Consider the following 11935-nt stretch of genomic DNA (forward strand, 5'->3'; position numbering starts at 1 on the left):
CACATCCAGAACTCAGGACTCAAAGCAAGTCCCAACACTTGACCCAGTGTTCCATACAGTCTGCGCTCGATATCGTGGAATAAATCATTTCCCAGAATGGGCGGTCTTTTGTTCAACTTGGGTAAGAAACAAGGAAATGAGCTGGGTCATTATTGTCTGATAACGTGGACAGAGCCTGCCCTACAGACTCTAGGCTGATTTTAATTTCTTTTCAGGATGGAGGTGATGGTTACTCTCCTCATACTGAGGTGAGGGACCATGGCATCTGTCCCTCTGTTCTCAAGTGCGGGATTTGCTGACAACAGAGTGGGAGCGTGGGGAGGAGCTGGAGCACGGGGAGTGGTAAACAACAGAGCCCCTTCCTCCCTGGGGGCCTTTGGAGAAGGTACTCATCCTCCTCCTGCCATTTCATGAGGAAAGAAACTCTTCCCTCCAAGCCCAGCGAGGCGTCTCCCCGGCCTGAACCTTGGGAAGCCCCTGGCAGAACCTCTTGGGGATGTCAGAGCCCCATTCTGCAAACCTGAGTGCCTCCTCCAACATGACAGCTCAGAGAAGAAATAGATTTGCCCAAGACCCCCATCACAGGAGGGATGCCAGAGTCCTGGCCTTTGTGGGACTGGGGACAGCCGGAGAGCATGCCTCAGTGTACCAGATGGAAGCAGGTGCCTGCGGGGTTTTTCCTGGCCCTGCCTCCTTGATGCTAAATGAATGGGCAAGGCCCTCTGGGAGTTTGGCCCTGCAGACATTTGAGACTTACCCGGACCCATGCTGGGTGCAGGAAGGACACAGACCAGATGCCATCCCTGCCTGGGAGATGTTTCCAGTCCAGGAGGAGGAAGGCAGGCCCAGTTGATTTGAACTGGAAAGCAGAAGGTGAGAATGTGGGCACACCTAGACCATGTTCCTCAGGTCCAAGACACCATAAATGGTAACCCACACCAACAATGGAATTAGGTTCTTGCTCACCAATTGTACACTTAATCCTGATTCCACAGACCTAAAAATGAGTGCCCAAGAATAAAGGAAATGCAGAGTAGTTGAGCATTAACAAGCCTGACTCAGGATATACTTTTTAAAATTAATTTATTTATTTTTAATTAATCTCTATGCCCAACACAGGGCTCGAACTCAGGACCCCAACCAAGATCAAGAGTCACATGCTCTTCTGGCTGAGGCAGCCAGGCACCCTAACACTTTCTATTTTTTAACTGCAAGACAATGTATTAAACACTTTGCAGACACCATGAGGTGGGTAATTTTAGACCCAGTTTATGGGTGATGAAATGGACTCAGGGAGGTTAAGTGCCTGGCCCGAGGTCACACTGCTGGTGATTGGCAGAGCTGGGAACCAAAGCCTGCCTACCTGACCCTTGAGCTTGCAGCCACCACATTCCACTGCCTTCTAGCTATGAGAGAAATACAAGCCAAGAGTGGGGGGAAAACCCAAGGGGGCTTCCTGGAGGCAGGGACATCTGATAATCCCACCCAGAGGCCAAGAGATGGGAAGAAGCCCCACTCCCACCTAGTCTGGGTCACTGTCTCCTGGCCTTGAAGTCCCTTCAACCTCAGGGGACTCCTTACTCATCATAAATAGATCACCTTAGAAAGACTTCTTATGGCCACTACCTTGGGGACAGTCTAGCCTCCACAGCCTCACCCACAGGTTTTCCTGGCCAGGCCTCCAATCCACGTCCCTGGCCCTGGGGCTCAATGCATTACCCTACACCAAACTCTCCACCAGCCTCCTTGCTGTTCTGAACACCCAGACTCTTGCCTGCCTCCTCACCTTTGTTCAAAACCTTCCTCCCACCGGAAATCCTTCCCCATCTCTTCCTACCCAAGTCCCACCATTTCTCGGAAGGCAGGCCTCTCTCAAGTGCTCCCTTCTCGCGGCCAGTCTTCCCCGATACAATAGAACAACTCCTAGCCTCTGGCCCACAGTTGGCTCTAAGGAAATACTGCACTTGGAGGCTTCTTTTATCTCTCTGAGTGAACAGGGAGGCTCAAGAATGGGGCCTGGGGCCACCTAGGAACCACGCACAGATCTGGGCTAAATGAAACAACTACTACAAAGTAATAGTTGTGTTCATGACAAAGTAACACACAAAACACATCCTCACCCAGGGCCTGGGGCTGGCAATGGGGATGGATCAGGGGTGAGGGGAGGGTCAGGGAGGGCTCACGCTTAATCTTTTGTGCTAAAAATCTGAAGCTTTGACACTTCTGACCCTACCTTTTGATACATGAAATCCTCAAACCTCTCTCCTCTGAAGTCTTAGCTGTGTGCCCCTGCAGCAGCAGCTCAGGGATGAAAAAGGCAGGAATGCAGACCTAGGTTGAGGAGGCACACACAGGGAAGAGGGAGACCCCGCGGGCGCCCCCTATTCCCACTCCTCCTGTTGACCTCCTTCTCAGGACCCCGAGGAGAACTGGGCATCCCAGGCCTAGAATCTTTGTAGATTTGTGACAATCAATAGGGCCATGGCTTTTCCTGGAGGCATGACCTTCAAGGAACAAAGAAACACCCCCCCCTCCACCTTTGAGGATGGGATGTGGACTTATCACAGCCCAGCCAGGCACAGCCTAGGAGGCCCCGGGCCAACGTCCAAGACTGGAACAGCCCATGGGCCTGTCTGAGGCCTGCTCTGGAGGAGGGAAATGAGGCAGGAAGGTGGGAGGTCAGGATGGAGGACTGGAGACGCACAGAAAACTTCACAAAGGCGTCTGAGGAGGCCTCTGCGCAGATGGGGAGATAGAGTCTGGTGGCTTTAACCCCTCAGGGAGTCGAGGGCCCACCAGAGGGCTGGCCACCCCCTCTGCCAGCTGGTGAGGAGCTTTCCTAGCCCCTGGTTGGACCCGGAGCCAGCACTGGGCCCCAGCACCAGGGCCAGCCATTGTACCTGGCTTCCTGGGCTGCAAAGAGTGGGTTGGAACCAGAGCCCCAGGCCTGGGAGGTTCAGAGCCCAGGGCTGACCCATCCCCTGTCTGTTCCCTACCAGGCCAGCCCCCACAATTCCAGGCCTCCTTCATCACCAATGTGTGGCTTTGGTCAGCCAGAAGGGACTACTCAGGTCTGCCCAGCCCATCTCCTGGAGATGGTAGGAGGCTCTGACCAGCAGGTGGAGGGATAGGAGTTATGAATGGGGTGTCAGGCTAGGGGTTAGGAGAGCCCCGACATTGGAGGGAAGAGTTAGGGCAGCCCCTCTGGCCTCTGACTTCCAACTGTTCTGCTCTCCTGAGTGGCCACGCTATGCCCTACCCTCCACATAAGCCATTTCACTGTGCCCTCACCCTAGAGTTGCAAACTCCCAAGTGGGAGGTCTCTGTCCACCTCTCCCTCTTGCTCCGCCCCATCGGCGGTCATCCTGATGTCAAAGCTCACCCCAGGGTCCCACCTTTTCCCTATGCTATCAGTGGTCAGGGCAAAGTGCATGATGCCCAGAGACCAAAGGAGGTGGTATTAGTTTACACCCTGCATCACAGTGTCTGAAGTCCCCTCATGAAAATGCTCGGCTCTACAAGAGGGAGACTCACATCCACCGTGGGACGCAGGACATTGTGGGGGCTCCTGGGCCTGTGGGTGGGCGGTGATCAGCTGCAGCGGACACCTGCTTAAGCCGGTCCGCACCACTCCTGCGGCTTACAGCTGAAGCCAGGCTGAGACAGGAAGACGTAAGGCTCGAGGCCAGGAGAGGGAGGGAGAGGAAAGGAGACACAGGTTCATCCTGTCACCTTCCCAGAATCAGAGTGTCAGGTCTCTAAGGACCCTCAGAGATCAGGGTGAAGACCTCTGCTTCAGATGGGGAACTGAGGCCCCAAGAGGGGCAGATAACAGGTGCCTGGGGTCGCTTTCTATCAAAAGGCTAGGACTTGAACCTGATCACCCGGGCTCCCAGGCCCCATTCACTGCCCTGGTTTGGGCGCAGACTGGAGAGCAGGGCTGAGGGCCACGTGGGAGCTTTGAAGAGAGGATGGAGACAGAGCAGGAGAAAGTCACTGTTGGCTCCTGGTGAGCTCAGCCCCGCCCCACCAGGGCTCCTCCTGCCCCAGGCACACAAAGAAGACCATCGTCCATTCAGGAAGGGCAACCTGAAGCTATAAAGCACATGCTGGTGCTTTCCAGAAGTCTCTTCAAGGTAGGTGGGTTTTGTCTAAGGTCACACGGCTAGCAAGGAAGGCAGGATGGAAGCCTGGCTGGGCACAAGGGGCGCTGGGTGTCCTCCGGCTGACAAGTGGACACCTGCAGGAAGGGATCGCATGGCTCCTCAAGGGAGGTCCTCCCAAGCATGGGCACACACAGAGGGAGTAGAGGAGTGTGGGGTGTGTCACCTCTAGGGACTGCCTTGGCCTTTCCACTAGCCTTCTGCACCCAGTTTTGAAGCCCCCCGTGGCATGGGCAGCTCCTCATCCTCTTGACTTTCTATCCTACCCTCACCTCCAGAGTAAGGGGCTGACCACCCTCCCCTGGCCTGGGTAGGCTGTTTCTCCCGCCATCTCTACCCCTGCCTTTGAGAAATGGAAGGAGCCTGAGTCACAGCTGGCCCACTGGGGGTCTGGGCAGGGGACGGAAAAAAGGCGGGTTGGAAGGTGGAGAAGGGAGGCGGCTAGCTGGACATGCAGATGGATGGCCACGGGAGAGTGGGGCAAGAGCAGGAAGTCCTCTGGGTCAGGGCTCCTGGCTGGGGCCACCACTGCACTGAGCAAGCCCTGGTTTCCCGCAGGGGCAGAGCCACCATTCAGGCTTTGCCATGCCAGGCTCCCGGCTTCTCCCCATCCACAAGCTGCCCATCCCTCCCAGCCTGGCTCCCTCCACCGGGGTGCAGTTAGACCTCCAGCAGGGCGGGAGGCCGCCCGCTCCTGTACCCCTCTGTCTCTCTCTCCATGCCCCATCACTCCCCAGGGGAAGAATGACCAGAATGAGCAGTGCTTTGGTCTGTGACGGTCAATGTCTTTACTTCTAAAGCATACATTGGACTCACTATATATTAACATCAAAAGGGGCTATCTAAAATGGAGTCATTCTTTTTAAAAATCCAAATTTTCACATTTTTATAGAAGATCCAAAATGACATGAAATTAAACTATACAATGTTATGAACAGTATAACAACTGCTTTTAGAAAGCAAAAGGAAAGGGAAAAATTAGCAGTTGGGCCTGTTGTCGGCCTGGGTTCCATGTCTTTTGAGGCATTGTGACTGAGAGCCAGCACCGAGGGGAAGGACCAGCCCCTCTCTGCAGGCACAGGAAGGGAGCCCAGTCCCAGAGAGGAGGCGGATGTGGGCTGTTCAGCCTTCTCAAGGTGAGAACGAGACAAGGCGGGCCTCCCTGCTCCTCTGGGCCCTTGGTGTGAGCACTGATTAAAGTCTTCAAGACCCACGCCCAGGGAGGGCTGGAAGAGGGCGGGGCAGGGGCACAGCTGGGTTCAGAAGAATCATTTTGATAATAAAGGTCCTTTGGGCTTCCCGAGGGCCCCCACCCCCGCCGGCCAGCAATCTCAGTCAACTCCAGGCACCTACTGGCTCCCTTAACAACCCCTTCCTTGGCCTGCTCCCTATTACTCTGGGCACCCCTAACTCCATGAGCCCTCATGGGCAGGCAGAGACCTACAGGGACCTCCGGAGGACCCCAGAGAGAATCTCTGGCCTTGGAAGTCAGAGGATAATGTCCAGGGCATCTTGGCTTGGCAGCGAAAGACCCCCGGGGTCCAGGCCAGGAGCCAGACTGATGGTGAGGATTCCCAGGGGCTAGGAGAGCACTGTGGAGTCACTAGGAGAGCACTTCCCCCACCCTGGGTGCCCAGGCCTGGTCTTAGCCCAGAAGCAGAGCTGGGGCAAGCTGTTTGGGGCCGCCCTTGACACTTTGGTTCACACATTCAAGGGGGAGGGCACTTGTTTCCGTCCACTGGTAAGATCATGGACTTGGCCCTGCTTCCTCCCAGGCACCAAGGTGGTCTAACAGTCCCCTTCTTCCACATCAGTAGTTCTGTCAGGCCAAGAACAAACTCCCCAGAGCTTGGTACCATGCTGCAAAGGTAGGAGGGGCGTTTTCTGTATAGCAGGAGCAGCCCTCAGTACGAAAGCTGCCTTTCCTCCTCTCCCTGTGGACAGCACTGTCCCTGGCTGAGTGTGTCACGGGACAACTTCTCTGCCTCCTTTCTTCTGGAGGGGCTGATTCTCTCCAGGCCCACCCCACTCACAGATGTGCAGCCCTCCCCTGGGAGGCCACACCGGTCCCTAGCTGGAGCAGACGAAGAGGCCTGCGGCTCAGGCTCACCGTCTGCCCTTCCTGGTCCCCAGGACTATATCACAAAGCCGCCTGCTCCCTCAAACAGGACTTGGAGGACAGCTGCCCTACATCCAGCCCACAAACAGGATCTAGCCCTTCTCCCACGCCTGACCTCGACCATCCTCTTTCCTACCCCATCTGGTTTCTAATTAGGCTGAAAAGTTTGGGGAGGTGGGGCTGGCACCAATCCCTCCCTGGGGTGGATTGAGACAGTCCACTTGACTTCCAGCCTGGTTCTTGGCCCCCAGAGATAAGGGAGGCTGATGGCTCTCAAGTAAGGGAATCCTGTAATGGGAAAGAGGTTTGTGGGATCAGGGCCAGCCACAGCAATCTGGCTCCCCACACCCTACCTCCAGGCCGGTAACAGGAGTGCTAGGCACCCCCACCCAGCCTCTGCCCATACCCTCCTGCGGAGGGCACCGCGGGTAGAGTGCGGGGCAGGGGCCGTTGGGGGCGCTCGGAGGCGCGCATTTGGGCGGCACTCAGGGCAGGCAGGCAGCCACCTGGTAGGCGCCCTCCGCAGCCGCTGCGGCAGCACTGTGCTGGGCGCTGTGCTCCTGCAGCAGGGCCACGTCCAGGAAACGCTCGCCACACCACACGCACTTGAACTGCTGCTCGCGGGCGTGCACCCCCTGGTGCTTGTTGAGATGCTCGCGCTGCTTGAAGGCCTTGTCACAGTTGGGGCACTTGTAGGGCTTCTCACCCGTGTGCACCCGCCGGTGCCGCTGCAGGTCGGACGCGTACTTGAAGCGCTTCTCGCAGTCCGGGCACTTGAGCGGCTTCTCGCGGGCCGGGTCGCAGCGGTGCTGCACGAACTCAGAGGACGAGAAGAAGCGGCGCTCGCACAGGGTGCAGCGCAGCGGCTTCTCGGCAGCCGAGCAGTGCGCCAGCTGGTGCTTCTGCAGGGCGGACGCGCGCTTGTAGGCCTTGCTACACACGGGGCACTTAAAGGGCCGCTCGGCCGCGCCCGGCAGGCACTTGTGCCGCAGCAGCTCGGCCGACTGGTCGAAGCCCTTCTGGCACACGGGGCACTTGAAGAGGGTCTCAAGGGTGTGCACATGCTGGTGGTAGAGCAGGTGGCTGGGCTGCCCAAAGCCCTTCTCGCACAGGCCACACTTGAACGGCTCCTCGGCCTTGTGCGTGCGCCGGTGGCGCATGAGCGCGTACTGCTGCTTGAAGCCCATGGGGCACAGGTCACACTTGAAGGGCCGCTCTGCGCTGTGCGTGCGCTCGTGCTGCCGTAGGTCCGACGGCCGCTTGAAGGCCTTCTGGCACTCGCCGCAGCGGAACGGCCGCTCCCCGCTCGGCGTGCACGGGTGCTGCAGCAGCTCCGAGGACTCCTTAAAGTGCAGCTCACACACGTTGCAGCGGAACAAGTGGTGCTCGCCCGAGTGCGCGTACATGTGGCGCACCAGATGCGAGCGGTGCTTGAAGGTCTTCTCGCACACGGCGCACTTGTACGGCCGCTCTGAGCTGTGCGTGCGCTTGTGGTGTACCAGGTGCGACGACTGGCTGAAGCTCTTGTCACACAGCGTGCACTTGTACGGCTTCTCGCCTGTGTGGATGCGCTCGTGCCGCGACAGCTCTGACAGGTGCTTGAAGGGCTTCTGGCAGATGGGGCAGCTGTAGGGCTTGTCCGCCTGCTCTCCAGGGGCCACGGCGGGCGGCGGCGGTGGCGGCGGCGGCGCGGGGGCTGGGGGTAGGGGGGTGGCGGCGGCGGCGGCGGCGGCCGCGGGTTCTGCCGCCTCCGCCGGCTTGTAGGTCTTCTCGCAGATAGAACACTTCACCAGGCCGCTCGTGCCGCTGTGCGCGCTGTGGTGCTGCGCCAGTGACGTGAGCAGTGAGAATCCCATCTTGCAGACACCGCAGACGAAAGGCTTCTGTTCGGCCTGCACACACTGGTGTTCCAGCAGGTCCGTGGCCTGGTGGAAGATCTTGAGACACTGCGTGCACTGGAAGGAGCGATCGTGGCCCGCCAGACACTGGTGCTCGTGCGGGCTGGACAGGTGCGCCAGGTCGTGGCCACACACGCCGCACTTGGGGCCCGGCTCGCTGGCCGCCTGCAGGGGCGCGTGCTGCGGGGGCTGGAGGCCCGGATCTGGCTGCAGGAGGATGCCGTAGACCGCACAGCCCAGGGGGTTCTCAGCCGAGCCCGGGGGCAGGGTGTGCTCAGCCAGGGCCGGTGGGGGCTCTGCGTGGTGCTGAGGCTGTGGTGGCTGCGGCTGCTGCGGCTGCGTCTGCGGGGGCTGCTGCCAGCTCTCCGACATGCTTGGGAAGATGAAACAGGGTTTGGAGAGTAATGGCTTCAGTTTCCCGCTTAAGGCGATCCAGCCCAGGGAGAAGCTGCCCAGGATCAGGTATGGACCAAAACCTCAGACAAGGCACAGAAGAGGGACTGGTCAGACAGCCCAAGGTTAATACCTAGGCGGACCACAAGGCTCTGCCTACAGGCTAGCGTGGCTCTCCGAAGCAGGGTGCCCTCGAGGCTGGAGGGGCTCTGCCTTCCCTGATGACTGGTTCTGGAGGGAAGAGAAAAACCGTGAGCTTCATGGAGAGATACACAGCTGGTCCCTGGACCCCTCTCCCCATTCTGCCCGCACTTGCCAACACTGTGGACACATCAGGGAAGAGGGCAGAGTTTGGGGCTGGAAGACCCACTCTCTTCACACAGGACCAAAGAAGTTTGCTGAGGGCTCAGCCCCTCCAGCAAAGAGCTCTTCCTGCCTCCCCAGCCTCCAGCCAGCCCTCTTTAGTCAGCTGTCTCACAGATAAGGGTCTGGGATGATCTGCCCCTAATACCAAGAAGTCATAAATTCTGCTCATGCTCCAAAGGAAGAGGGAGGGCCATGACGTCCAAACCAATTTCAGCAACTTAATTTTTTTTGCAAATAAAATTCTTACTTGGAAGCCCAATATGTTATTAGATAAAAGCAGAGAGGCACTGGTGGAGGACACCCTGAGGCCTTCCAACTCCTTTCCCCTGGCTGCCCTGAATCATAACCCAGGACTTCCCTGCTCAGGGTAATAGCCAGCTGGGACGGAGAACCAGGCCTTCTAGACCCGAAGCCCCAATGGCAAATGGCCTCAGGCAGCCAATATCTAAAACAACTAGAGAAACTGAGGACCATCTCAAAAAACTTATTTTGTGGGGTGCCCAGGTGGCTCAGGTCGTGGTCCTGGGATAGAGCCCCACATCGGGCTCCCTGTTCAGCAGGAGGCCTGCTTTTTCCCTCTCCCCCTCTCCCTGCTTGCATTCCCTCTCACTGTCTCTCTCTCTCTCTCTCTCTCTCTCTCTCTCTCTGTGTCAAATAGATAAAAAACTTTAAAAAATAAATTAAAAAAAAACTTATTTTGTGAGGGGCTGACCCACATCCCTCTCAACTATCCCCCAGGCCCTCCATCCTGACCACTGACCACGTGCCTATTCTTTGTCCAACAACTGTTAGGATGGCCTTGCGGAGACCTGAGCCAATGTAACAATGATTGGTCCATAGACCCACCCAGCCTGGAGGTCTCCACAGCAGAACATCCCTGCTCTAGTTAGCTCCCAGAGCACCCCAAACTCCTAAATCCTCCAAATCACAGTTGCCAGGCCTGCAGGAAAAAGTAGGCAATCAATCAGAAGTTTCCCTTGGCAATGTGGAAAGAAGCATGCTAAACACAGAGCATTTCTCCTCTTCCCAGGACAACCTGGAAAAAAACAACCTTTCCAGAGACGACTGCCTTCCCTGGCTCCAAGTCTCTAACATTTTGGGTAATCAATGGAAGGTAAAGACCACCCATCCCAGGCAAATCTCTAACTCACCACTTTGTGGCAGCAGAAGGTAATGACAGCGAGAGGGAGGAACTTTTAGAATTACATGCAACCGACTTTCAGGTTTCCAGCTTCTCTGCCTCAAACATCGAAAAGTTTCTAAGTTTTCTCCTGAAGGAAAAAAGAGGAAAAGGGGGATGCCTTCACAGGCCAGCCCTGCCTCTAACTGTTCTGCCCAAGAAACCCAAGAGTCAGACCAAAAACTGTCACCCACAGCATCTTCCAGGAAGGAAAGAAGGAAAGGAGCCCCACTCAGGGTGGACGCAGCAGGTTGCATGAGCAAGAAGGTAGGAAGCCTCCCCAGGAAAGAGGGAAGAGGGGCTACCCTGAGCTCAGTCTAGGTCCGGATGTGCCAACCCAGATGATGTTTTTTCCCCCTCCCACATGAATGGCTGCCAGAACCAGGGTTCCGGATCCCGGCCCCCAGTGCAGCTGCCCACCCCTGTCCTTTCCAGGGGTGCAGCCCGGAGGCCTTTCTGATCGTGCCGCAAAGAGGAGAGACTAGGATGAGGGAAGCAAAGGGAGGCCCCCACCTGCGCCCCACGCCAGCCCTTCCTCCTCCCTGGGAAACCGAATGAAAGGCGATCACCTCCCCGCCGGCAATGCCAGCCGGCCCAGCTGGGCTGCCTCCTGTCAGCCCTCACCAGGAATGGCCAGGCCGCTACGGGCCAGAGGAACCGGCCCCGCAGGCGATTGGGCCCGAAGAAGGCCCCAGGGCCGCAGGTTGGGCCCGGTTAGGAGCTACGCGCCCTGGCTGGCCTGGGCCGCCCCAGAGCTCAGGAGGCCGCCGGGTCGGGCCGGAGGTGGAGAGGGGAAGGTGGTGGTGGCAGGCGGACCGGCTGGGGAAGGGGTGCGGCGGGCGCGGGAGTGACCCCCAGACGCAGCCCCGAGCGCCCCGCCGCTCACCTGCTCCAGGCCGCCCGCGGGGTCAGGCGCGGGGCGAGTGGCGACCGGCTGCTCTCTCGGCCGCCCCTTTATTCCGGCTCCAGCGGCGGCGGCGCGGCCTACGCGCACTGCCAATCCCCGGCCTCGAGTAGCGGCGGCGGCCGGCCTGGGGGCGGGGAACGGGCTAGCGGCGGCCGGAACCGAGGAAGCGACGTGCGTGGCCGGAATAGCGGGGCCAGGGCGGAGGAGCGCCGGGAGGGCGGGCGGACGGACCGACGGCCTTGCAGAGACCGGCGGACAGGCGGGCGGCGCGGGGGCCAGGGAGGCGGGGCCGGGGGAGGAGCGGCAGCCGGGGCGGCGGCGGCTGCAGGAGGAGCGGGCGGCACGGAGCGAGGCCGCCCCCTGCCGGGGACCCCGCGGCCGGGCCGGGTCGCACAGTGGGGCGTGCGGGGTGGCTCTCCAGTTACCTGGCCTGCACGCCTCAGCTGACCCAGGGAGGGCGCCCCGCTTCCCACCAACCTGCTCGGCCTTAGGGGAGGAGGCGCGCCGGACCCGCGGCCCGACGCCCGCTCTTGAGAGGAGGGGTCTCCTAGACCCTCCGATCTTCTGGAACTGACCCGCCTCTGACTGCTCAGCTTGCTCTTAGGAGACGCGCCCCCGAAGCTCGGACCCTGGACCGGCTTGAGGAGGGGTGTCCCGGACCTCTGATCCCGTCTGGGCCTCGAGGGCAGTGATCTCCGCTGGGTCTAGGGCGCTGACCGCTGATCCAGCGACCGTCCGCGGCAAGGAAGTCTGGTCACGGATGGCTGCTGACAGAGGAGCGAACAGAGAGGTCAGGGCCCAGAGCGATCTGTGAAATGAGCACACAGAGGCTAGGTATGGGGTTCCGGGAGGCTCCAGGTAGCCGTCAAGGCGCTGCGAGCTGGCAAGCGGCGTGGTCCGAGTGGTAGA

At 59.0% G+C, this 11935-nt stretch overlaps 1 protein-coding gene across 4 annotated transcripts; it reads right to left on the reverse strand.

Annotated features, from left to right (window-relative positions):
* Nucleotides 1–1086: 1086 nt before the first annotated feature.
* Nucleotides 1087–11594, reverse strand: ZNF319 (zinc finger protein 319). Of its 4 annotated transcripts, none has more exons than XM_059382277.1 (3): nucleotides 11504–11588; nucleotides 10091–10210; nucleotides 1087–8804 (listed from the first exon to the last, which is right to left on the reverse strand). In XM_059382277.1, the coding sequence occupies exon 3, from the start codon at nucleotides 8550–8552 to the stop codon at nucleotides 6768–6770; it is 1785 nt and encodes a 594-aa protein (XP_059238260.1). In that variant the 5' UTR covers nucleotides 8553–8804; nucleotides 10091–10210; nucleotides 11504–11588; the 3' UTR covers nucleotides 1087–6767. The 4 variants fall into 4 exon arrangements, with proteins under 4 accessions (XP_059238260.1, XP_059238261.1, XP_059238259.1 ...); XM_059382278.1 differs by lacking the exons at nucleotides 10091–10210; nucleotides 11504–11588 and adding an exon at nucleotides 11006–11096 and having other exon boundaries at nucleotides 1087–8553; nucleotides 8707–8804; XM_059382276.1 differs by lacking the exon at nucleotides 11504–11588 and adding an exon at nucleotides 11006–11093.
* Nucleotides 11595–11935: the final 341 nt, after the last annotated feature.

This window comes from Mustela nigripes, chromosome 17 (genome assembly GCF_022355385.1).
Source record: "Mustela nigripes isolate SB6536 chromosome 17, MUSNIG.SB6536, whole genome shotgun sequence".
Taxonomy (NCBI): domain Eukaryota; kingdom Metazoa; phylum Chordata; class Mammalia; order Carnivora; family Mustelidae; genus Mustela; species Mustela nigripes.

Coding starts and splice junctions, on each gene's coding strand:
- ZNF319 (XM_059382279.1), bottom strand. CDS start 8,552: ATGTCGGAGAGCTGGCAGCAGCCCCCGCAGACGCAGCCGCAGCAGCCG.